This window comes from Aulonocara sp. 'chitande type north' Nkhata Bay, linkage group LG19 (genome assembly GCF_057382095.1).
Source record: "Aulonocara sp. 'chitande type north' Nkhata Bay isolate Kocher_YH1m ecotype deep benthic linkage group LG19, A_spYH_male_GT1.1, whole genome shotgun sequence".
In the NCBI taxonomy this organism is placed as follows: Eukaryota; Metazoa; Chordata; class Actinopteri; order Cichliformes; family Cichlidae; genus Aulonocara; species Aulonocara sp. 'chitande type north' Nkhata Bay.
The window spans coordinates 6,605,552-6,632,045 of NC_141362.1; the positions used below are offsets into that span (position 1 = coordinate 6,605,552).

At 39.6% G+C, this 26,494-nt stretch overlaps 1 protein-coding gene across 1 annotated transcript in view; it reads left to right on the forward strand.

Moving 5' to 3' along the window:
- Positions 1-26,494, forward strand: part of kcnh5b (potassium voltage-gated channel, subfamily H (eag-related), member 5b) — a 191,046-nt gene that overhangs the window by 35,882 nt on the left and 128,670 nt on the right. Inside the window, exons 7-8 of the mRNA XM_086274700.1 lie at positions 18,307-18,464; positions 19,590-19,861. Of these exons, the coding sequence (XP_086130826.1) occupies positions 18,307-18,464; positions 19,590-19,861 (430 nt within the window). The remainder of the gene's footprint in view (positions 1-18,306; positions 18,465-19,589; positions 19,862-26,494) is intronic.

Genomic DNA, 26,494 nt, shown 5'->3' on the forward strand with positions numbered 1-26,494 from the left:
TCATTCGGAGTATTTTTCACGCCCACTTACCTCCATCAGATATCGTGCAGTTATATCAATATGGCCTCAAGTCCATTAAAGGTGATTTTCCACTTGATTTCCCAGCAGTTAATTATATTTCAGCCCGAGTGTACGGAGTAATCAATTGAACGTAGAATGAAAAGAACAACTAATATCTACTGAAGTTTTACTCGTGTAATTCTTTGTTTTTTATGTGTTTCAACATTTAATTATTTATGTTTGATTTTTGCTCTTGTTGTGACACGTGCTTCTGAGCTTGTGAAAAAACAAAGTGCGACTTGTGTTTTTTGCATTCAGTGTATACATGCATACATGTGTGTCTGCCAAGCTGGGCTTTAATCACATGAGTGCTCAGATGCCAGGAATAACAATAATAATACCAGCATTTAAACTACCAGCAGCTGAATTTTAATCATCTATTAATTTTTCATTTCACACCTCTCTTGGCATTTTGTTCTTGTTAACATTTGGACTGACACAACATGCTGAAATGCTCACACATTCTAGTGGCTTTTTTTGGTAACTATTCTTAACAGCTCTTAAAGGCACAACAAAGTTATCTTTCTGTGTTTTCTAACTTAAATGTGCACCTACGAATCAGAACCAGAATACTTTATTAATCCCAGAGGAAATTATGTGGTTACAGCTGCTCAAAGACAGTAAGGACAGAAGTACCAACAGTATTAAATAATACAGTCACTGTCACAAATAGCTCTAATGCATAAAAATATCTCCAAAATCATACACAGAAGAGATAAAAAAATATCACACTGACAGGTATTTTCATTTTCAGGATGTACAGATGTTGTTAATTAACTTTTTTTGTATTTTTATATTTTATAATTCTTTAAAAATCCCAGTGTTTTAGAGAGATCATTTGTTCTGAAAGAAACAAATAGATATTTACTAAACAGTTTGTCATATACATAGATCTGTACTGTATGTACTCTATCTTCTGGAAATCTGAATGAAACTTTGCATGAACAATGTCACACATACTGCAGTTATCTAGATTTATACGTTTAAAAAAATTATTCTAAATGGCAATTCTTTGGCTTTTTGACATGTTACATTCATTTCTCCGCAAATGCGATGTTACCTTCTCTGTTTGCGTTTCTTTCACGTGTCAGATTCAACATATGTTACAGATTTCCTCTTACATTTGTTATATTTAGTAATTTATCCTTACTTACGCAGTTTAAAAATAAACTAATTTCACTGTCACAACAAGTCGAGGATTACTTGTTTACATTCTTGCCCAACTGCTTGGCTCAGCTGGTTGTTGTGTTTGTGGCATTGCAAAGATACGTTGCCAACAGAGGAGTTGCAGAGTGCCCTCTGGTGAACAAATGAGCAATAGCAACAATCATAAGTGTTGAGTAGAAAGTTTAAAATGTTTATTTAGCTGCCGTCACAAATGATGATACCAATATATAATTGCAAATACCTAATACTAGCTGATATATTGGTAGCACCCATAGATCAGTTGGACCAGTCAGATATTGTAATATTACGTTTTTGGTAAAGGTAAGAAAAAAAGTTAAATGAATCGATTCATGTTTTATAGTTTCTGTTTCAGTTCAACTCATTACTTGCAGTATTACATTATGACCTGTTAACAGTGAACAGCATATTAATGACATGTGCATAAATATGCAGTAAACACTGAGTGAAAACGGTTACAGGGTTTTCAAACTATTTCCTTTTTCTATTTCAGCTGAAACATGGCGTGAGGGTTGAATTACTGGTAATTAATTCATGGCCCAGTGTCACAGCCAGCCTTAAACCTCCCCCTCAGCATGTTTTTGTGGTTGTTTGCATTGGCTGGCTGACTGTGTCCACTGTCAGAGTGAATGATGTATTATATTGTGGATCATTCAGTAAGTGTCTGGAGCTGTGCTGCGTGTTAGTTCAGGTGTCTCTTGTCCTCCGGCCTCTCACCGCCGGTCGCTGATGGATTCGATGAGATCCCTGCTAGGTGGAGTTTTGTGTTGCTGCCTTTCAAATAGTAGACAACAGTGAACTGGGAGAGGAGGTGGAGTGTGGGGGAGACAGGCAGAGAGGAAATCAATGGCACGTAAATTTCCAGAGGACACAGTCAAAGCCTCTCTGCCCCTCTTTGCCTAATTGACATTTTTGCTGCTGCTTTTCTGTATTAGCAGGCTAGAAGAATGGATGCATGCTGACTGAGGACGGTGTTTGGGCGGCTTAAGGTGTAATGTGAAAGGAGAAAGGCAGAAATTATTTTAGCCTCATTTCATCCTCGTGTTGATGCATTCAAATCAAATCAAATCAAATCACTTTTTATTGTCACATCACATGTGCAGGCACACTGGCACAGCACATGCGAGTGAAATTCTTGTGTGCGAGCCCCACAAGCAACAGAGATGTGCAAACACAACAACACAAACGAGCAAAATACAAGAATGGCCAACCTGAAACTAATAAATATATGTACAATATATAATAGTGTATGCATTTCTGGATGTGTATACTAAATATTTTCCTACGTGTGTGTGTGTGTGTGTGTGTGTGTGTGTGTGTGTGTGTGTGTGTGTGTGTGTGTGTGTGTGTGTGTGTGTGTATACACATTTTTACAAATTAAATAGTAAAAAAAAAAAATAAATAAAATAAATAAAAAATAATAATAATAAAATATACAGAGTTGAATATGTGCAAAACAAGTGGCATTTATATACAGTGTGGAGTGCATAATGTTGAAATGTTCTATGGCTGAAGCAGGCGGGGAGTATTTTTAGTTGTATTTTAACGCAGGTTTCAAATGTTGTCAAGCCATGCCAAAGCATGGTGAGATGTAGGTGCTGCCAACACATCCTTACACATACTTGCTTACACACAAACGCATGACTTTTAGGGCTGTCATAAGAGCTCTCATAAGAGCCTTAAAAGTCATAACCAGCCATATATATATATGTATATATGTATATATATGTATATGTATATATATATGTATATGCAGAAGATACCAGAGTTTGGAGAACTTTTCTTTTCTGTCTGAATAACAACATAGTATAGCCATATGGCAATGTTCAGTATTTTTCATAATAACAAGGCTCGTTAGTCCCAATTATATTGTTTTTGACAATCAGTGACAGTACTTTGAGCCACAACACTGCTTAACATTGTGGCTAATCAAAACTAGAGATGCAGTTCCTCTATTGCTCATCTTTCAATGATTGACTTTGACTTTGAAGCATTTTAAGTGTCAGAAAATAAACCTAATGTCCTCAGAGAGCTGCTTTGCCTGGCCAGCTATCCCATACTCAGAGATAATCACTTTACAACGATGCAAAACAGAGAAAACTTGTGAAAATGTTTTCCATTTTTAGGGTATTTGAGGGAAAGTGAAAAAGACAAAGTCATTACAGCAGTGAAAACAAGAAAAGAATTAAATTCTATCTACCTAATTAACATAATTGTTTCACCACATGAAACAACGAGAAAGTATTTTCTGAACAATTCAGAAAAATAAAAATAAATTAACCCTAAAGCATATAAAGTAAAGCATTACAAATCAGTCCAGTTTTGCACTGCTGTTTCCTGAGTCTGCTTTAAAAAAGTGCACACAGCTACATTCATCTTGCACACTGGTGAGGTGTTCTGGTCATAAACTAGGCGTAGCAATTAAAGGTTGTTATTTGTCATCAGTTAAAAACTAGCATTTTGTAGGAATGTGATTAATGGTTTTTAATCTTTGCTTGTTTGTATATGCCCATCACATTCACCCAGAGCTTAATGTGACAGTTTGTTTTGACAACGTCACATAGGAAGAGGTTGATAGAAGATAGAGTTCTGTGCAAAAGTCCTGAGCTCTACCTCACTTCTTTATATTTGACAAACATACATGGAAAAACAGTATTTAAGGCAACAACAAGTTTGAGTTTGTAGAATTTGAACAAGCCTTAAAGTCAGTATTTGGTTTGACCACCTTTATTCTTCATCACAGTCTGAGCTGTCTTAGGCAAGCTTTCTTCTAGGTATAGATCATCAGGTATTTTTGTATTGTCATAATTTCATCAATTTTGACAAAATCCCATCATCACATTAAATTCAACTCCAAACCATGACAGAGCCCACAGGTAACACCAGTATGTCTTGAATAACTGAGCTTCTCACTCCAGCCACCCTTTAGAGGAAACTCATTTCCACTGCTAGTGTCCGTGACCTCATTGTTTTGGTCATTACCCAGAGTTCATGACCAAAGTTGAGGTTAGGAACGTAGATTCACTTGTAAATCGACAACATCGCTTTTATGCTCAGCTCTTTCTTTACCACAACAGATTGGTAACTATCACTCTCCCTTCACTCTTGAACAAGAAGATACTTAATTTTGTCCACCTGGTATAGTAACTAGTCCCAGAGGTCTAATCCCGGAGCACTCCCTCATTGAGAACCATGATCTTGAACTGGGAAGTACTGATTGTCATTCCTGCTGTTTTACACATCAGTGCGAGCTGGAGTTCACAACCAAGCCAAGAGAACAACATCATCTGCAAAAAGCAAAGATGAAATCTGGAAGTCAACAAAGTACAGACTCTCTATCATCCTGTCCAAATGATCTAATATGTAATTGTGAAAGATCCACGACAGACCCACAGGCATTTTCATGCTTTTCAACATAAACTTTTATTTACGGCTGCTGTTTCACAGAGACGGCTTCAGTTTTTCAGCTCACAGCCGAGCACACACCAACAATAACAGTGACGGGACCTAGTTCAGTTGATTTATGCCGGCGTGGTGTGATTGTGGATGCAGCTCAGGTGCGTCCGTCTCCCTCGCAGCTGCACCACAGACCACATAACCTCATCGCCCGGCTGAGGCATGCAGGGATGTCTTAGTTCAGGGGGCTGCCCGCGTATCCAGTGGCGGTGGTGACGAGTTAGGTCCGGGGGCCACCTGCGTAGCAACCGGCGGACCTCACGGCGCGCTGGCCTCTGGCGTGGACGCTGTTGGACCAGCCGACATGGCTTTGGCTGTGCAGGTCCCTCACTCACACTGACCTCTAGCTCCATTTGAGCAGGACTCTCCGGCCCTCTGTCCATGCCCTCTGTCTGCACAGCAGGTCCCTCTGGCTCCTCGACCTCCGTCTCTGGCTGAGTAGGTGAGTGAGTCGGTGGACGTGGAGGTAACATTTTAGTTATATATACAGTAATACAACTAAAATGAACAGAATCCATGACAACCCCCCAGAGTACTGATGGCAATATGCGCCAAGCTCTTGCTTTGGTTGTACAGTGACTGAGTGGCCTGTGATTCTGAAGAATCCTCCACAGGATACCCCAAGACAAGTGGTTAAATGGCTTTTTCATAGTTTGTTTTTCACTTCGTGATCTGACAGCTGGTGGTGTTTATCCTTTTCGAATCCAGTGGTTAGTGGTGCCACTTCCAAAGATCTCTGCAGTTAAGTCTTTGAGTGAAATGTTTTTTTCACAGGATAGTGAGTGTGTTAGAAAGGACAAGAGCAAAACCCTGAAGTTGTACAAAACTTTCCACTCTCCTCTTCTGTTCGTTCTAGTTGGCATTTTGGAGATAGAGGTTATAGATAGCTCAAAAATAGCAACACCCACACATACACAAGATGCATGGAGGTCAGCAATAACATGAACAGAGCAAGTGAAGTAGTCAGGCTATTACTGTAAAATCACAGCAGCAGAAAAAATGATGTAACGCTCGCATAAGGAGTGGTGCTGACTCTCCCTCAGGTTGCAGCAGGGTTGGTGTTGGATGAGGATTTGTGCGTGTGTGCTGAAGTGGGTCTTTGATACGCAAGTGTGGGAGTCAGGCACGGAGGAACCCCCCACGGGCCCGAAGCCACCTGCTGTCACAGAGGAGCCCGGAAGGCCATCGGGAGTTCACAGTGTGCATCTGCAGGCGCTGCGGCTGCTCAAAAAGGTCTAATCCACCCTGACCTTTCTGCGTGCCGTGCATGTTGCCACAGCCATGGCTGGCCAAGCTGACAGGGCCGGGAGGAAGCTGTGTGCCATGCAGCTAGGGGTGGGGATATTAAAACTGCGTGTGAACACAGAGACTGTAAGGCTGAAGGAAGATAACAGAAAGTGGGAAATGAATGCGCTTGCAGCAAATGAGTTATTATTGAAAGAACTGTATGGAGCAGTAGAGAAGTGATCAAAGATCAGTGTTTAGATGTGGGAGATTCTATGTATGAGCAGTGTTGGGCAAGTTACTTTGAAAAAGTAATTAGTTATAGTTACCAGCTACTTCTTCAAAAAAAGTAATCGAGTTAGTAACTGAGTTACAATATTATAAAAGTAACTAATTACTAGGAAAGCGTTACTTTAAAAGAATGTTTAACCCTCTGGGGTCCAGGATATAACTGCCTGTTTTACTTTTGATTTTACCTCTACATTTCACCTTGGCTCGTTTGGCCTCACATGTCTGAATTTACTGTTACTTTTTCATTTTGACATACCGTGTTAACACAATTGATCTAAAATCAGACAAAAACATAAAATCAGTGTAGAAAAAAGTTCTTTTTTTTACTGTAACAACCACAACAATGTTTAATGGATCATTTTCATAACTTGAAATGCAAATATAAATTGTAAATTTTAAAAACTTGTGCACAAGTTTTGCAAACAAAGTTATTTGCAGCTATTTACCTAAAAATTATAACGATTTCAAACTATTTACAGAACAATCAGGTGTTCTGCATCAAATGCAGATGCCACAAAGATTAAATGCACCACTTTGCATTTAATTTCTGGCTTATTATTAATCTCCGTTGTCCTGTCTCCCTTCCCTCATCCCCAACCAGTCGTGGCAGATGGTCGCTTCTCCCTGAGCCTGGTCCTGCCAGAGTTTCTTCCTGTTAATTAGGAGGTTTTCCTTCCTGCTGTTGCCAAGTGCTTGCTTATAGCGGGTTGTCTGATGGTTGGGTTTCAATATGAGATGCCTTTAGGGAGCTGTCAAGGCACTTTATATCACTTTATGCCACTGTTGTCACCTCTAGAGCTGATGATATTTGTGCTTTATAGATACAGTTGAACTGGATTCTATTAAATTAATTCAAATTTTGCTGTTTAAAGTTCAAATGTCATTTTTTATCCATAATTCAGTAGTTCATACGTTAATTGTAAATTTAGTTTTACACATTTTAGTTCGCAGATTATAATCACAAGTTAACATAGATAATCAACAGGTCAAAGTTCAACTTCACTTGGATATCATAGCATTGTTTTCATTTGCCATTCTTGAAAACCAGACAGTAGTATAAGAAAAAAAACATATCTATTTTGATTCGATCCTGAGCACACTTGCTGCACAGTGTACAGCCCAAGCTTTGCTCTAGATAACGATTGAATGGTGAGGTTATAACATTGTTCTGTCTAAACTATCTTATGTTAATATTTAATACAGTGTATTACAGTATATCATACTCTGAGTTGTGGAAAAGCCATTCAGTCATCCTCTCAGTTGTCATCACAAGTGTGAGAGATGTGAAAATTAATGATAGCTGTAAGCTATCACCCACTTGGCAATATAAACTACACAAGTGTAAACAAGTCTGTGTCAAAATGGCTGCGAAGCTTTGAAGAAAACATGACTTTAACACTGATAACATTACATAAAAACTCCTTATCAGGCCTGTAATTGTGTTAGGAATTGGAAAAATGGAGGGATTCTCCAGAGATTTCATAACCTGTTTCTTATTTAAGGTTGAAAGTGTTTATTTGATCAGTTGTCTGTCAGCAAGACTGCAATAAAAACTACAACAACAGTTTTTTTTGACAGTTTGTGTAAAGTTAGGTCATGAGCACATGAAGAACTCATTAAAGATTTGGATCGCATTAATAGTGCATGATCAGAGCCCGTCCCGTTCTTTCTGTTTTGCATTGTGTGAATTCAGCACGGAACGGAGAGAGCAGACCTTTAGATATGCGATGGCAGGAAAAGTACAGATGGTTCAAAAACTGCATTTCTCCATTTATAGGTTTAATACATTTTGGCACAGCAGTGAAAAAAATATGTGAAAAATGATTTGCTTCTCATTTATTTTGGAAAGCATAAAATTCCATCAGCGGCTCGCTGACTCATTCTGTTCAACACCGACCGGCCATCTTCTCTCAACCTCAGTGGAATAGCCAAAAGAAAGTATGTGTTTGTGAGTTATGGTGGCCCTCAGTTAACTGTTAAATAGCTCACCTCAGTCTTTTCCTGTTGTCACCACTGGTTTGACGAAAGAAAACTGTTGATGTGTTGCACTCTCTGCATTATCTGTTGGTGACTGTGTTTTAGATTGACCCCTACTGTATGAGCAGAAATGTAACAGGTACTAGCTGTGGGAAAATTTGTAGTGCAAGTTAATGCATTATATAAAATGAACAGAAATCACATTTTACTAGCTATAGCATGCCTGGTTAGCAGGGTTAACCTCTGACATAGTTTCTGACCAAAATGATGTACAACACTGAGCCATTTTGAAACAGATGCAAAACAAAACTGGTGATGAAGATGCCCTCTAATTATTTGTTCTAATTTTTTGCTAATTTGTTTTGGTGTTGTGTCTCCTCACTTTCTATATCTGAAGATATGAATTGTATAGGCACGGTGGTTAGCACTGTTGCCGCACAGCAAGAAGGTCCTGAGTTCAATTCCAACATCAGGCTGGGGTCTTTCTGTGTGGAGTTTGCATGTTCTTCCCGTGTTTGCGTGGGTTCTCTCCGGGTACTCCGGCTTCCTCCCACCGTCCAAAGACATGCAGCTTGAGGGGATAGGTTAATTGAATAACCCAAATTGTCACTAGGTGTGAATGTGCAAATGAATGTGAGTGCGAATGGTTGTTTGTCCCTGTGTGTTAGACTGGCGACCTGTCCAGGGTGTACCCGCCTCTCGCCCTATGACAGCTGGGATAGGCTCCAGCGCCCCCCGCGACCCTGAAAAGGATAAGCGGAAGTGAATGGATGGATGGATGAATTATATATGTTGTTATTGGAGCTATTTTGGGGTACTAGGATATGGGAAAGATATTTACTTTCACATTTTCTCTCATGTTTTAATGTTAAATCAAACATTATATGGGATCAAAACCCATATAAAAATAATTTTTTCATTCTTTTTTGGCTGCTTGGAGAGGATTTTGCGTTTTGGTTCCTGTTTTGCATGAAGGGACAATTGAAAACACAGTCGAATCATGAGATTTTACAACAATTTTGAGTTTTAATGCTTGTCGCATTAAACCCTGACAACACACTAAGCTCCCAGCGCTGTGAGGAATACTCAACAATGTGTCCTGAGCTGTGGAAATAATAAAAGAAAAAGCCTGCACTGTGAAAAAGAGCTTCCCGATGGACACATAATTTCTGCCTGTACTCCGTCTCTCTTCGCCATGCTTTCTTTTGATAAACAGGTGCTTATGAGCCATGATTTTACATGCGTTGCTTGCTCTTGATTCATGCTCTTTTCATCTGCGCTGCTCTGTCCTGTGGCTGCTTAATTTAGAGGCATTTACATATGAGCTGGGAGCTGTCCGAGTCCTTGGGGAGGCCTTTGAAGCTGCGCCTGCAGAGAGGAGAGGTGGGGAGGGCTGCAGAGGGCTGCCTGGGATTGTGGCGTGAGAGAGTGACCCAAAACCTGCAGCAGGAGTTAAGTTGAAGTTGCAGCTTTGACCTTCTTGGTCCAGTGAAGACCAGGCCAAGTTAACAAAGAACTCAATATTAAAATGAGTCTTCAACAGCAATAGTAGTGACATAAAATGTTTCTCTATCAATGCCTTGAAGATGAGCACAGACACAGATTCATCCTTATGTGTGGTGCAGCCAGTGCTTTTAGTATTTTGGAAGCGTGTGTGAGAGCCTGAGGTATTGTAATTTCTGGCACCAGGACTGTTGCAACAAGAGCTGGATCTAAAACTGGTGCTAGGGTGTGAAGCAGCTCACACTTCGGCTTTGATGGGAGAGGAGGTTCCAACTAAAGATGCAGCTCAGTCTCAGATCTGAACACGCTGTAGTGAACTTGTAGGAAGATCCCCATATGCTGTATGATACGTGATAGGATGTGTAATCTTTAGTAAAATCTGAAATTTTGATTTCGTTTTGTTGTATGAATTAGGTCCTGTTGCCATAGTAATGAGATGGACTCCTGCACCTCCCTAACCTTTGACTAGACAAGTAGTTAAGAAAAACAATGGATAGAATCAAATGCTGATAAATACTATTTTTCCCCCGATACATCCCATATGTCACTATTTGCATAGCACACTGTTTTAACCCAAACGATACAATTTACTTAAACAGTTTTTCCTTGTATACATATAAAGGGAGATTTGCAACACATTAAATTCAGCTCACATGCCTCGTTCTCTCAGGTATCCTTATTTATAAAGCACGTAACATATAAAAGTAGTTCTACTTTCTCTCTTACTCACATATTCTCAGTTAGTTTCTTCCACTGTAGCTACCATATGCATCTACTACCTGGATCATACAAGCAACAAACAGCATTTTTTGGACCTATTTAGTTGAGTCAGTTTCACTGCACTTTTAGCTCCCTGGTCACTTCCTTTCCCCTCAATGATTAAATGCCAGATTACTTCCTGTCAGGCTAATTGAAAGCTGTTAATCTAATAACGTTACTGGAAAGAATTAGTAAGCAAGTCTATCTCATTTGTACCCAAGGTGCATTTGTCAGTTTGTTTTTAAAGACTTTTTCAGATGGTTTCCGATAACTGTTGTACTGAATTGGAGGGAAAAAAAAATCTCCTAGAAAACATACATGAATATGAATATCAGTCTAGTGATGCTGTCAGGCTTTCAGTCAGAGTGAAATAATGTTTTACTGTAAAGCTAAAGAGCAAAGCTCTGGTCTTCTACTCAGGTCAGAGTAAAACGAGGGAGTCAAGTGAGCTGGCTTCCAGCTGCAGACGGGGAAACTGAGGTTGAATGCTGATGTCAGGATGGAGGTGAAGGCTCACAGAAAACTGCAGCTCGTCTGCTCAGCAATCTCCCTCTTTATTACATAACATCCTTAGATAACCCTCCTGGCTCTGGCCCCGTCTTCTGTTCCATCTTTTTGCTTCAAAGTTGAGAATTTTTATTTTCTAATGTTGTAAATATTTAGCTAGGGGCTGTACAGTGTTGGCCCCTGCTGCTCTGAATACTCAGCTTTGTTAACTGTGTTAAAACACTTTGTGCAGAGCGTGCAGAAGCCTCCGGGGTCCTGGCTGCTACTCCTGTTTTTAAGAAGAATGAATGACTTATGTTTATTTTTATGAGCCTTGTTCTCTGCTCACTGGGTATGTGTAGATTTTTGACATAAAGAAAATATGAAGGAATCTATTTAGAAGACAAACACTGGTAGCAGAGGGAGCTTACTTACTAGCTGAATGAAAATCATTGGATGATGTCATAATGTTGACCAACGTATGGACTAGTTGCCATCTCTTCTGTTGCATTTGCAGCTTCTAGTTACTTATCAGCAATATGCTGTTTAGTAATGGAGCAATATCAGCTTACACTCCACTGACTCATATTATTATACGTTCAAGTTTGAAAGTAGTTCATACTACATAAACTGACTTATTACTTCCACCAAGGTGTTAATGTTTTTGCTACCGTGTGCGTTTCTGTAATTCTGGCTGCAAACACAACAGCTCAAAAGGTTTTGAATGAATTCTGATAAAACCTTGTAGACGTATAGAGTGGAGTCATGTAAATAATCACATCCACCAAGATCGTCAAGGTCAACTTAATGATTTATTGGTGGAAAATTGACAAAATACCTTCTAACTTAGAAACTATGATTCTTCCAAGTGTGGTGTCTACTGTATAAAGTTTTTAAATGTCAGGTCACATTTGACCTCTGACCTCTCCTACAATATGGATCTGAAGGTCAACAAGATAATAATGCTCTGTAGAGCTATTTAAAACCATGTTTCGTACTGCCACTGTTTGTATTGACATTTAGGCATACAGAGAATGATATATGAAGATTCTAAATATCACGATACTTTGGACCTCCGACCTCTTCAAGGTCAATAAAGTCAAACTTTCTTGAAATGTCTTGCCTTCAAAATTATTCTTAAATTCTACTGCCTTTTCACATCTGATCTTTATCTGATTTTTACTGCGCTACAAAGTTCTTAAAGTACGTTTAAAAAACAATAAATAAAACAAAATTAATATATAGACAATACAATACTATTACCCTTAACGGTAAACACAGCCCAGAGAGTGGGCAGTGTTTACCTGGCAAAGGTTGCGCCTTCAAGTGCTTCTTTTTTTGATGCTTTGTAATGTCGAACAGAGATGAAATTTAAGACAGGATTTGCCTTAAGCTGTTTTCATTTCTAGCCTAATCTCTCATTTATATTTTACAGCTTTTGAGGAACCGTATGTATTGAACCTATAAAACTGCTGATCTCTCGGCACATTTTTCATTTGATACGTCCAAAGACAGTTTTGTTTTCAGCTGCATAAGCACCTGCACACTGTGATAATTCTGTAAAGACTCGTTAGAGTTTAAGTGGGGATGACACCAAAAATAACTGAGCTCCAGGTTTTGTTTTCTTTGTATACACGTGAATTTTAGTGCGTGTACACCCCCTGAAACCATGTTCCTGCTTTTAGACAGACCTTTCTCTTTCAGGCGCCTCGGCAGTGATGTGTTGCAAAGCCGACAATAACACGGCTGAAAAGAGTCGTAGTGTTATTTATTTACTTTGTCTCATTCGCTGATGTTAAAAGTATGGTGTGCTGTTGATGCTTCGGGCCTTTCTGCTCAGTTTTTTTTCTAATGCCGTCTTACTATAATAAGACTGTGAATCAGTTATGAGTATCATTATTATTAACACTTATACTGAACCCAGACTAGTGATATCAGTGCTTTAGTCTTAACCTCTGGGGCTGAAGCCAGCTGGAAAAAACTGCAGTACCTCTTATGGCCATGTCAGCAATGACATTAAAAAGCCTGTTATAGTGGTTTTCGGCTGTGTGATTACCACATGTTAAAGAAATATGTATGACTGCTTTCATGCATCTCTAAAATTAAAAACATCCTGTCTCAGAGTGATGCTGAAAACTAGTTTGTGAATTTATTATGTTTAAACTGGACTGCTGTAATTCACTATTATCAGGCTGTCCTAAAAACGCCCTGAAAGGCCTTCAGTTGATCCAAAATGCTGCAGTGAGACTGCTGATGGGGAGAAGAAAGAGAGAGAATATTTCTACTATATTGGCTCCCTGTTAAATGGAGAATTTAATTTAATTTCCTTCTTCTCAAATAAAAGGTCTTGAACAATCAGGACCTAATAATGTAGTAGTACACTGAAAAAATAATTGGATTGGATTGACATGAAAAAATCTGTACAGTACATCGGTTGCAGGAAGTAAAGTTATGTTTAGTCAACTTTATGTTTTTTATAACTGCACAACTTTTACATGTTAAATTAACAAGTTATCAAGTTTGTCAAGTTATCTCATGTTAATATAGCACAAAAATGTTTGTTCACATTTAAACTTTTTTTTTAAATGTTGAGTGTATTTACACTCAACAAAAATATAAACGCAACACTTTTGTTTTTGCTCCCATTCCCCATGGGATGGACGTAGAGACCTAAAATTCATTCCAGATACACAATATAACCATCCCTCCCAAACAGTGGTCACAAATCAGTCCAAATGTGTGGTAGTGGGCACATCTGCTATATTGAGATAATCCATCCCACCTCACAGGTGTGCCACATCAGGATGCTGATCTGACATCATGAGTAGTGCACAGGTGTACCTCAGACTGCCCACAACAAAAGGCCACCCTGGAATGTGCAGTTTTTTGCGCTATTGGGGGTCTGGGGACCCAGAACCGGTCAGTATCTGGTGTGACCACCATTTGCCTCATGCAGTGCAACACATCGCCGCATGGAGTCTATCAGATTGTCAATTGTGGCCTGTGGAATGTTGGTCCACTCCACTTCAATGGCTGTGCGAGGTTGTTGGATATTCGTGGGAACTGGTACACGCTGTCGTATACGCCAGTCAAGCACATCCCGAACATGCTCAATGGGTGACATGTCCGGTGAGTATGCTGGCCATGCAAGAACTGGGACATTCTCAGCTGCCATCTGCCCTGAACAATGTGAACCATGATTCATCCGTGAAGCGCACACCTCTCCAACGTGCCAGACGCCATCGAATGTGAGCATTTGCCCACACAAGTCTGTTACGGCGACGAGCTGGAGTCAGGTCAAGACCCTGATGAGGACGACAGGCATGCAGTTGAGCGTCCCTGAGACGGTTTCTGACAGTTTGTGCAGAAATTGTTTGGTTGTGCAAACCAATTGTTCCAGCAGCTGTCTGGGTGGCTGGTCTCAGACGATCTTGGAGGTGAACCTGCTGGATGTGGAGGTCCTGGGCTGGTGTGGTTACACGAGGTCTGCGGTTGTGAGGCCGGTTGGATGTGCTGCCATATCCTCTGAAACGCCTGTGGAGACGGCTTATGGTTGAGAAATGAACATTCAATGCACGGGCGACAGATCTGGTTGACATTCCTGCTGTCAGCATGCCAATTGCACGCTCCCTCATTGCTTGTGGCATCTGTGGCATTTTGCTGTGAGACAAAACTGCACATTCCAGGGTGGCCTTTTGTTGTGGGCAGTCTGAGGTACACCTGTGCACTACTCATGATGTCAGATCAGCATCCTGATGTGGCACACCTGTGAGGTGGGATGGATTATCTCAATATAGCAAATGTGCCCACTACCACACATTTGGACTGATTTGTGACCACTGTTTGGGAGGGATGGTTATATTGTGTATCTGGAATGAATTTTAGGTCTCTACGTCCATCCCATGGGGAATGGGAGCAGTAACAAAGGTGTTGCGTTTATATTTTTGTTGAGTGTAGTTACCTTATGTTAAACCGATATAATTCTTTCATTTTAATGTATGTGTTTGTCTTGATAATCAAAAATTACAAATATCTGTTGGTCTATCAGCTAGTAGACCTGATGTCCTCTGGTTTGTCATGGGCATCTGTGTTTGGAGTGTTCATCATTCTCACAGTAGTCTCCTCAGTGCTGTGAAATGAGCAGTTTCTGCTCTGCATCAAACCAAAGCTGAGGAACCTGTAAGATTCTGGGCCAAAATATCCTTTAGCTGGATGAACTGGATGAGTCTAGGGAAGTCAGTATGTAGGGAAGGCACACCCACAGCACTCTGTCCTCTGAAGAGAAGAGAAGTAGTTTCCTAAAAGCACACTGTAAAAATAAAAATCCTAATATAAAAGTATTTTACTGTGTATTTTACAGTTTTGTACTGTTCTTCTAGAATATCATTAAATTCACATAAATAGACTGTGATTTCACATTTCAAATGTAAATTACCGTAAAATCACTGCAATGTAATAAAACATAATTTTCTGGTTTTTTTAAATGTATTTGTCTGTATATATGCAAATTTAGATTGTTAAAATACATTCACAAATGCATCATAATTTCACAAATATTTGTCCGTTATTTGAAAGATTGAACTGTTAAATTCAAATGTAATGCTATGGAAAAATATATAAAACGAACTTTTTTTTTTACATCAAATAATAATAATAATTATTGCTTTTGAGGGCGATCGTGGCTCAAGAGTTGGCAGTTCGCCTTGTAATCAGAAGGTTGCCGGTTCGAGCCCCGGCTTGGACACTCTCGGTCGTTGTGTCCTTGGGCAAGACACTTCACCTACCACCTACTGGTGATGGCCAGAGGGGAATTATAACGGGGAATTGTAAAGCGCTTTCAGGGGTCTCAAAGAGCGCAATATGAATGCAATCCGTTATTATTTAAACCAACTGTTAACTGTATATTTCTGTACATTTAAGTATTATTATTATTCATATTGCCGCATTCATTGACCTTGTTTATAGGTAAGTTCATTGTTTAATCACATTAAATTGTTCCTAATTTCATGTTTAAAAGCACTTGAAAAAGGCAAAATCCCATGTAAAATTAGGGCAACAAACTGTATTGTCATTACTGGAAATAACCGTATTTTTATGAGTAAGTTATTTTCTGTTATTTTACGGTATTATTTTGGCGCCCCAGCTGCCGGAATATTACTGTTTTTTTAAGATGTTTTTTCTAACAATGCATATCCATAAACTGAAGCTTGACATTGGTGTTATGGCTGCAGTGGTTTAGTCTCTCTTTGTAAGTGCTGTAACAGATCCAGGAGTCCATCTTCAACTCTGTCTATAGTCCATCTCTGGTCCTTGAAGTCTTCATGGATCAGATATTGAGCAACACTGCATGTCTTCATCTGTTTAAGAGATTAAAATGATTGTTGCATATACTTCATATTAGGAACACGGTTATTTTTGCTGTATTTTCATCCACATACTGATGAGGGGGAGAGAAAAAAATAAATAAAAAAATAAATACTGTCATCGTCATCATCATCGAGCATTTTTTATAAACACCAAAAAATGTGATTTAACCCGCTGGAGTCAATGCCTGCGACAATGTGTCAAAATCACATGACCTATTTAAGGTAGCCTCGCCGACTCTCCATTTGGACAGTTGACAGCCAAGTAAAACCAGAGCTATGATAAATATTTTGCACCATCCTTTTTCAGAATACTGTCGTCACATTTAGTGCAGGAAGAAACGGTGAAAAAACAGATTTTCTAAGACAAGAGCTTACAACCTGAAAGTGCTTGCGAGTAAAACAACCCCTCACCAAAAAACACCCATGTCAATCAATCAGAAAATAAGATGGCAACAAGTTGTTGTTGTTGTTGTGTAGTTAGTGCATAGGCTTGTTGTTCTTTATTGCTTTATGTGCTAACATAAGTAATTTTATTTCAGGTACCTGTGATATCTAAAGCAGCATTTCATGTCAACAAATAAATTAAAGGGAGTAAATGAAAAAAATGACTAAATACTGAAATCGTATGTAGATCAGTCAAAGCGAACCAGTCTACAAAAGCTTTGAGCAGAGAAACATCCACAGACATACTCAGAGCTATAATATATTTTCAGGGCTTGTAAACAGGATACAAAACATTGGGATAATTTTTACATTGAAGCTTGGGTCAGTGTAACTAAGTGTAACTTATTACTAAACTAATAGTAATAAAAATACTTTTTAGAAAAAGAATAAAAAACAAATCTATGGAGAAATAAGCATCCCAAACATATGTTTCAACCAGCCTTAGTTCAATATTATAGTTTGTCTTTGGGATGCACAAAAAGATAGAGATCCTAGTGTTTCTGTGTATGAAAAGTAACATGTAGTAATCCAAATGGTCAAACACCGGAGAACCAGTTCAGTGTATCGTTTTATCAAGCGTTTACCAGCATCTATTATTCTGCTTTACTGACAAATTTTGAAAAACATTTACAATCATTAATCTTAAATGTGATTCTCTATTTAAATTCTTGGCTGGTTTAGGTTCCTAATTGTGTTGTGAAAGATAATGATGGATTATAGAGGCTAATAACTATGTTTTCTCTGTGTTTTTCTCAGTTTTGCTGGTTTTCCCCCCGTTGAGCTTTGAGCTGCATAACAATTTATTTCTAAATGACAAAATGTCATTTAGCTGTAATTTTGATGGATGCTGAAGTGCGGCTTAGAACATAATAGTCTCTCTTGTTTTGCTGCAAATCGCTTGACCATATCTGCCAGTTTCTCTATCAAGAAAATGAATACAAACATGGTAGCTGCTTAATGATATATATTGTAAAGTAATGAAAATTGGGCTTGCTGTTATGAATAGGAACACCTCAGTATCTTTACTACTTGATGTGGTTGTAAAGATGCGTCTTATTTGTTGCACATATCCTAATTTGGGTAGTTCAAGTCTTAATAGTAGGGTTATTTTTGTAGTCGTGAACATAAAGCACTTTTTGAAGGAAACAATTAACTTGCAGGTAAACTAAAAACAACAAAAGCACACTGTAATTAGAGTTTTCTTTACTCCATAATTCATTTTCCCTTGTGCAGCTCTTATGTAAGCACATAAAAGGTCTCTAACAAACTTTTTCAAAAGTTTTAATTGCTGCTGTGGGCGGCTCCGATTTTCTGCCTGTTTTGATTACATGTAAAAGTATTGTTGCAACAAAATATCAGTCTCAACATTTCTACACGTGTTTCAGGGTTTCATTTTCCCCATTGTGATGACACTGTTAAGACAGATTTGACATAGATGCAACTTATAATAACCAATTTCTCTCTTTTCGTACTCGTCCCGCTCCTTCCCCATACCTTCCTACATTTCTAATATTTCTTTTTTTCCGTTTTCCTTCCTCCTTTCACTGCTGCTCAGGGCATCAGTAGCCTGTTCAGCTCTCTGAAGGTGGTCCGCCTGCTGCGTCTGGGCCGGGTGGCCAGAAAACTGGACCACTACCTGGAGTATGGTGCTGCTGTTCTGGTCCTCCTGGTCTGCGTGTTTGGACTGGTGGCCCACTGGCTTGCCTGCATCTGGTACACTGTGTTTGAAATGATTTCAAAAGTCATTGAAGAAACCTTCCCTTGTAGTAACATCTAAAGGCTGCTGCTGGCTCTTCTAGGGATTTACCTAACCTCACTGCACCTAATTACTCATGCATGCTCATTGCTTCCTTGTCCCTATCTGTGTTTTAAAAATCATACACTGCTGTTCTGCTTTGTTTAGTTTCTTCCACATGATATTGAGTAATATGCTAATTTAATTTGCCCCATAGCAAGATTAGGGGAACAGTTCCCACATGAAAGCACAGAAACCCACTTCAAATCGTTCCTTAATTTCACATAATCATGAACATTTAACACAACAATATTTTTCTAACGTATTGCTCACTGAAATGTAGTCCATGGTCATTTTTGTACATTTCTTGTATTCTTGTAAGTCACTCAAGTTACTTAGTTAAATACTTCTAATGTATACTTCCAAAGGTGCATTAGTTTATTTTTATTAAGATTAAAGTGAACAGTCCATAAACACACCTAAAGTCTGTCATATGATAAAGGATTAACGATTTCAATAACCGTAATGAATATTTACTGAAGTTGTTTATTCACTACTGTAAGCAAATAAGAAAAGTGTCAGATTTTATGCGCCCAATTAATGAAAGGAATAAAAACGGTTTACATATTTTTTAAAGAGTTTTCCCTTCATCTAAATCATAGTTGTGATTGCTTCTGTAATGAAACAGTTCTTTCCTGCATTATGTTGTCTGTCATTTTCTTTAAAGCCTACTATATTTGCACATTAAACCTGTAATGTTGAACTGCCGCATGCTTTAAATTTGGGTTGGGCAGCATTTTTTTAACCAGAGCACCACATTGTCTTACATAAAGTAAGCAAATGGCCAACAGGATAACTAAATTGATACATATAAATGTATTTGAAAGAAGACGGTGATATTTAAGCACATTTACAGATTTGTTGAAATCAGCTTTCTTAGAATATAATCTCTCATTTAGTCAAGGCTGCTGAAAGTAAATGGGGAAGAAGATATTTCATTCAAATCTCAATCTAATTGTTCAGTTGTCAGACTAGCTGAATGTACTTAAACTACTTAAACTAGGTACTTAAATGTATTCAAATTCTGATTTTGTCCCAAACAGGTACAGCATCGGAGACTACGAAGTTATCGATGAAGCCACCAACACCATCAAGATGGACAGTTGGCTTTATCAGCTGGCTATCAGCATTGGATCGCCTTACCAATACAATGCCAGCGGTTCTGGAGAATGGGAGGGCGGCCCTGGCAAGGATTCTCTGTACATCACGTCCCTGTATTTCACCATGACCAGTTTGACGACCATTGGATTTGGAAACATTGCCCCCACCACAGACGGAGAGAAGATCTTTTCTGTGGCCATGATGATGGTGGGATGTAAGTACAAGCTATGTGTTGTTTGGGCTTTTTGGTGATTTTCATGGGGCAAACAGGTATTGGCTGATGTTTTGGCCAGTGAAATGGTACTGGAGGCCATTTCCACCCAGTAGTTGTCCTCTGCTGCTGTAATATTCTTTGCAGACATTAAAGTTGTCTGAAGGAACGCTCGTGATGGAGTTTTGATATGTGCTGACATAACGTGGTGTTTGAAAGGTTCAGGTGTTGTTAGTTAGTCAGTCCAATGCTTTATTTCTACGCTAGTAATTTTAATGATTAAAGATATAGTTGAACACTTAAGACATCCAAGAGGTAATTACTAATGAATTTACTGACAGCTAAATCAGGTTGAAAATTCTTGTTGCACAGTCATTTGTGCAATCACACTCAGAATTCACAATGAATGGACCACAATGAATACTTAACATTTTAACTACACCAACTTTCGACTTATGATATTTATAAGGTCAAAATTTGTGCTTAGGGTACACCCCATCACAAAAGGATAACATCACATCACACCTGGCCAAATGCTAGAAAAAAATGCGTTGAGACGCTTTAAACATTCAAACGTGTGACTAAAGGCGTTGTTAAAAACAATGTTAAAAAAAAGAGCCCAAGAGAAAAGCATGTTGGAGTTGTCATGGAAATGTCCCAGTGTTGGCCTCATTTGCAGATCATTCTTGGATTAAAAAACATGGTTATTCATAACCATGACACAAAGCAGACACACACACACACCTCGCCCTGATGTATACGCTCACAGACTTTTAACATCAGTGCCCCTTGTGAGGACACTTTTTACCTAAACTCTGGACACGCCAAGCCACATTTGGAGTATCATAACTGTGCACTCAGATGAGTGCTTCGGCTTAGTATGAGCTGCCGCAGAGCAATTTAACATTATAATTAAGCAGTAATTTTACAGTCCTGCCTTTGTTGCAAAAGGATTCCTGACTGTCTGTCGATGTTAGGCTTTTGGGCCGCGTAAAGTGTCCATATTTTGATAGATTCTGGTCAGCTGTGTGCAAATAGGTTCATTGTATGTTTGACTGCTGTTCTCTCAAGAGACTGTAGTTGGAAGGAATTTGAATTTGCTCACCTGTGTGTGTGTGTGTGTGTGTGTGTACCTGACATGTGCACCGTATAAGGTTTAATTATTGTCATGTATATTGTGTGTAAGGCAGCATATTTTCCTCAGCTGTGTGGACCAGTTTAGTTCATTTTTGACTGACATACTTTAGTTATATTAGAATGTAAAACAAATATAGTACAATACCCACTCTATATCCTATTTTTACATTTTTAACAGGCTATATCAGGGTTTAACATACCTGCTAATCATTACCATGATATTCTTGGTATCTAATATTGACTTCTTCACAAATCCCACATGATGTTTATATGCAGCAAGCTTTAAGGTTATTATTGAACAGAATATCACAGTTGATTTAAATAATGGAAAATATTAACAGGAAAATTGCTGCTGAACATATTAAAGGCTTTTGCTTGGAAGCACCATACTGCTGATGAAAGCAGGAGATAACCAAAAAGAACAATAGAAGGCAGCGTGAGGCAGAGATGAAAAATGGAAAATTGTGCTCCCTGTGGTTAACCCGAAGAATCATCTGAACAAATGACTTAGCGATGTAATATTTCACAGTGAACGGCGAATCCTGGCACGGTCCTTTTTTTCCTTAAAAAAAAAAAAAAAAAAAAAGTAATTTCATTATTCTGCATTTCAGAGAAAAAAAATGCTCACATGGAAATCTCATCCGGCTTCATCTTCAGCTTGTTGAACAGAATCACTGCTCTGAATCTTATTTGTCCCCTTGACCTTTCCCAAGTTGCCAAAGCCTGACTATAGCTCATTAGTTACGGTTTCACAGGCTCATGGTGGACACTACATAAAGGAATGAAGCACAATGTTCCCACATGTTATATTTCTTAAAGTAACTGAGTTGTGTGGTAACCTTAAGAATTGGTCCTGGGATTTATCTGAAGATAAGTCAGGATCTTCTTACACTGTGCATTTTATGTGTGAATACAAGACTTTAGAAAGTAGAAGTCAGTTCAGTTTTATTGAAACAACAAATAACAAAAACAGTCACCTTAAGACCTGATAATAAAAAAAAGGAAACCCCAACAATCACACAACCTTGTATGAACAAGCACTTGGTGACAGTGGAAAGGAAAAACTCCCTTTAACAGGAAGAAACCTCTGGCAGAACCAGGCTTACGGAGGAGCAGCCATCTGCCTTGACTGGCAGATGTTTTTGTTTTTTGGTTTGTCTGATATGGAGGGAGGATATGATGGAGCATTTGTTGATATGAACCTGCAGACAGGATCATGGCTCTGCTAGTTCGAATGGACCAGGACTCTAGTTTCAAATGTTATCAGTCCAGTAAAGGGCCATTATGAGTCAATGTCACTCCCGTACAGTTACATCCACAACCTGTTGGGCAATGACAATTTTTATGCACCACTGCAGTGGACTTTAAATCAGCATGTGATTGAAGTGTAGCCTTTCAGCCTTAATTCAAGGGATTTTACAAAAATTACTTTGAGCTTTTGAAAATGGGGGAAATGGTAGCTATTCCTAAACAGTTACCACAAAATCTCTGTGAAACCCATTGAATTAAAGTTGAAAGTCTAACACTTCAATCACATATCAGTTGTTTGATTTAAAATCCACTGTTGATTCACAAATTGTGGATGAAAACAGCACCCACAAAGTAGCAGGTTCATTATCACCAAATTTTATAGTTAATGTGCACAAAAAAGGTGGGGGATGTTTCCGCCTAAAAGAGGTGGAATAAATGCATGAATAAATGTTAACATGAGGCGGTGGCAGTGGTTAGACAGGAGTTGAGTCTGTTAAGCTTCAATGAGACTCAAATTTTCACATGCTGTTTTATAAAGCACCACAATATTAGAAAAGCTAATTGCTTGGATTAAAATAACCCTTTCGCAATGCTATCCACATGTTGGCAAGTTTGATTTTCTATGCTATCAGGCTGACATAATCTAGTTTGCGTTTCTATTTATTACTGAGATAAGTAGAACAAATGGGCAATAATGCACTGTGGACTAGCACTTGGAGTCAAAGTATAGGATAAAATCTGTGAAACTAAGCAATTAGTCCAAAAGCAGACATCATGTGGCCAATGGTTATTTTTAAGTGTTCGCTTGTTTTCATATCTTTCATTAAAGCATTTGGCAGTTTTCCTCATACGTGTCACGTACAACTTTTAAAGCCAGTTTTCAGTTTGCCAAAACTCCATGAAGACTCTGCCTGCTTGGCACAATTTATTATCCATTTGAGTGGTATAAACAATCTGTTTGATCCTGTTTGTTCAGTGGTTTCTCTTTAAAAACCTTTCAGTGTTTTTGAGGAAGATGAGTTCTCCCCTCCTAAATTGTATTGCAAAAGCATTTCTGTCTGGCATTCTTGATGCTTCTGCTGGCCTGATGGGGCTTGTGTAACAATGTCTATATCCTGGAGGAAAAGTTACTTTCAGGTCATCAATTATTTAAGTGTACGCACAGTCTGCAAAACTGCAAATACAGATTCTTACACCGTGTTCTTTTTCTATCAAGCAGTCCCCTGGAGGCTTTGTCAGGGGAATGACAAACAGAACAGTTTAGGTAGAAAGGTCAAATAGTTACTTTAGCTATGACCTCTAAAATAGGCATTCACATTGTCAACAGCAGTGTGAGTAGTGTTTTCTATGATTATGTTTCTCAAAATTACACGTTTAAGTGAAATCTCTCTCGTTGTACAAGTCACAAATCTTCAGAACTCATAAGTGTTATCACAACCACAATATTTTACACAACTCGAATCAGGAATCCTGTACCTGTCTTGTATTTTGCAGTTGTTTCACTTGGCAAGAAATAGTTTTTTTCTGTAGACACAACTGCCTTAGGGAAAAGCTGCTGTACATTATTTATCACATCTTTTATGCTAGAACAATTTAATTATGGTCGTTCTTTTTTTTATCCTGTGCAAATAAGTTATGTGTGTCTTTAGAACACTGTGGCTGTAGTTAAGCATTTTTGTCGAGTTTATCATTGTAATCATTAGTTTTAAGTCTTGTTGAGGGCAACATTGTCACGGCCAGCGGGGGCAGACCGTGTGGAGAGTGTGTGTGGTGGACCCAGGCGCGAACACAGGCGAGGAGATGGGAGTGAACTTAAACTGAAAGCGAGCCTTTATTTGGGCTGATGCAGACATGAACTTAACATAACCACATAGACATGAAACATGACATGAACTTAACCGCATACACATGAAACGTAGACGCAGGAACCAGGGACACTGAGTACAGGCGGAGATGACAGAAATAACTAAGGTCTGAACAGCAACCTAGAATTTAACTAGATTGAAAATGAATACAAAAAAATACATAAAACTCAAACACTGGGTCACACGACCCAGTACTGTGACAAAAATGGTGTTTGTAAAGTAGTTTTTTGTCAGTCACAGCTCTATTTCGCGCACTTTCTGGAATATTTTCCAGCACTGTATTAGAGTTTTCAGTCAAATTACTTCAAACTTTCATACATATTTAAATATGTATGAAAGAGCAAATACAGTAACACACTGTCCAAGGTTTGTATTTCAAGGTTTGAAATACACACATTCAGTTTTGTGTCACTGCTGCTCATCCAAATTGTCCCTTTCAAGCACAACCCAAGAATGCTCTACTGGGCTGAGATCTGGTGGCTGTGGAGGCCATTGGAGTGCCTTGTTTTTCAGTCTTCTGTTGTCTAATTTTGGCCAGTTTGTGCAAAATGTAGCCTTAGTTTCTTGCAGTTAGCTGCTAGGTGTGGTCTTCTGTCGCTGTAGCCCATCTGCTTCAAGGTCAGATGTGTTGTGCTTTCAGTAATGCTCTTCTGCATAACTTTTTTGTAACGAGTGGTTAATTTTTTACTGTTTCCTTCCTATCAGCTCACAGTAGTCTGGCCATTCTCTTCTTCCAGACCATTCCCTGTAAAGCCTGGAGATGGCTGTGCTTGGAAATCGCAGTACATCAACATGTCTGAAATACTCACACCAGCCCGCCTGACATCATCAGCCGGTATCTTTCTTCCTTATTCTGATGCTCGGTTTGAACTTCAGCTGGCTGTCTTCATCATGTCTACATGACTAAATATTTTGAGTTGGTGCTCACAGGCTGATTAGATTTTTTTTTTTTTTTTTTTGTGTCCCGTTTGGATCTTTAGCCATCAGAATTGTTGTCTTAAGGCCAAGAAAGATGCCAAGCGGATTTATTTTACCAAGTGGATCATCATGGCCTTGCCATATTGGTCCATTTGATTGACCTTTATTATAATTATGAATTTATTTTATTTTCAGTTGCAACAAACGGGACAGACATGACTGGGGGATAGGACAGGGAGAAAGAATGAAAGAAAGAGAGGGGGAGAAAGAAAACCAAAGGGGAGAAGAGACGGTGAGAAGGGGGGGAAGAAAAAAAAAAAAAAGAAAAACAAACAAAACACCCGGATCACCTGTATGGAGAAAAAAAACAGAAGAGAAAACAAACAACAAAGAGCAACATAATAAAAAAACGGCACCATCACAATAAACTAGCTAGCAGTAGATAACAGTAGATACTAAATAATAAACGATATTGTGCCGCACGCAAGATAGACAGCGCACAATGTGCTTTGAGGCAGCAGCCAAGAAAGCTGTAGTCTGTGAACACCCGAGTGTACACCTGTGTGCACACCTGTGTGGATCAGCATGCTTGTATTCCAAACGTTTCTCCATGTAACGATCTGCTAGGGAGTGTGGGGAGCCATAGCATAGCCCCGTCCCCCAGGGCATGAAACAGGTATGGAGGAGATCCAGGCCCCAGATATCCAGAGGCCCCAGAGTACAAGGACCCGAGGAGGACCACCAAAGGGGGGGGGGAACTGTGCCACCCTCCTGGGAAGAGCTGAGTAGAGCCCCAAAGGAGAGGTCACCCCGCAGCTACGGAGCAGAGGCCAGAGGGGGTTGCAGTGGCGTACCCGCGGGCTCTGCCGGCAGCCAGCTGTGCCAGAGAGGACCGAGCTTCAGGCCCAGAGGCCTGAGGGCATCCCACCCCCCGGAAGGAGCCCAGCCGGGCCACAGGCGCCCGGCCCCGCCAATCGGCCACCAGGAGTGAGCCGGTACATACATGAGCGCCCAGCCCCAGACGACAAGGACCACCAACACACCAACGTCTGAGGGCATCAGCCACCGGCAGGGAGTGTGGTGAGGGGAGATAGGGCTCCGTACTTTAGAGGGCCTGAGATGTCCCCAGAGAGGTTGAGTCTAAGACCCAACCTGACATATAGACACAGACGAACAGGCACACGCAGACACAGACGTGCATTTCCACCCCATATGCACCACCAAATACTCGGCACTCACCCAACGTGTAGACAGACACAAATAGACACTGCACAGACAGTCGCACTCCCCAAACATACTCTATATCCCAGGTCCAGGTACCCCCGCCCTCAGAGGGGCAAGCCGCACCTAGACCCAGGACATGTAACCCTTCTCTCTGGGGTGGAGGCAAGCGGACCACCTCCTTATCTGCAGTAGCGGGGAGGCCCCGCATTCCAGACCCCAGTCTGATGGCCAACACCTCCTC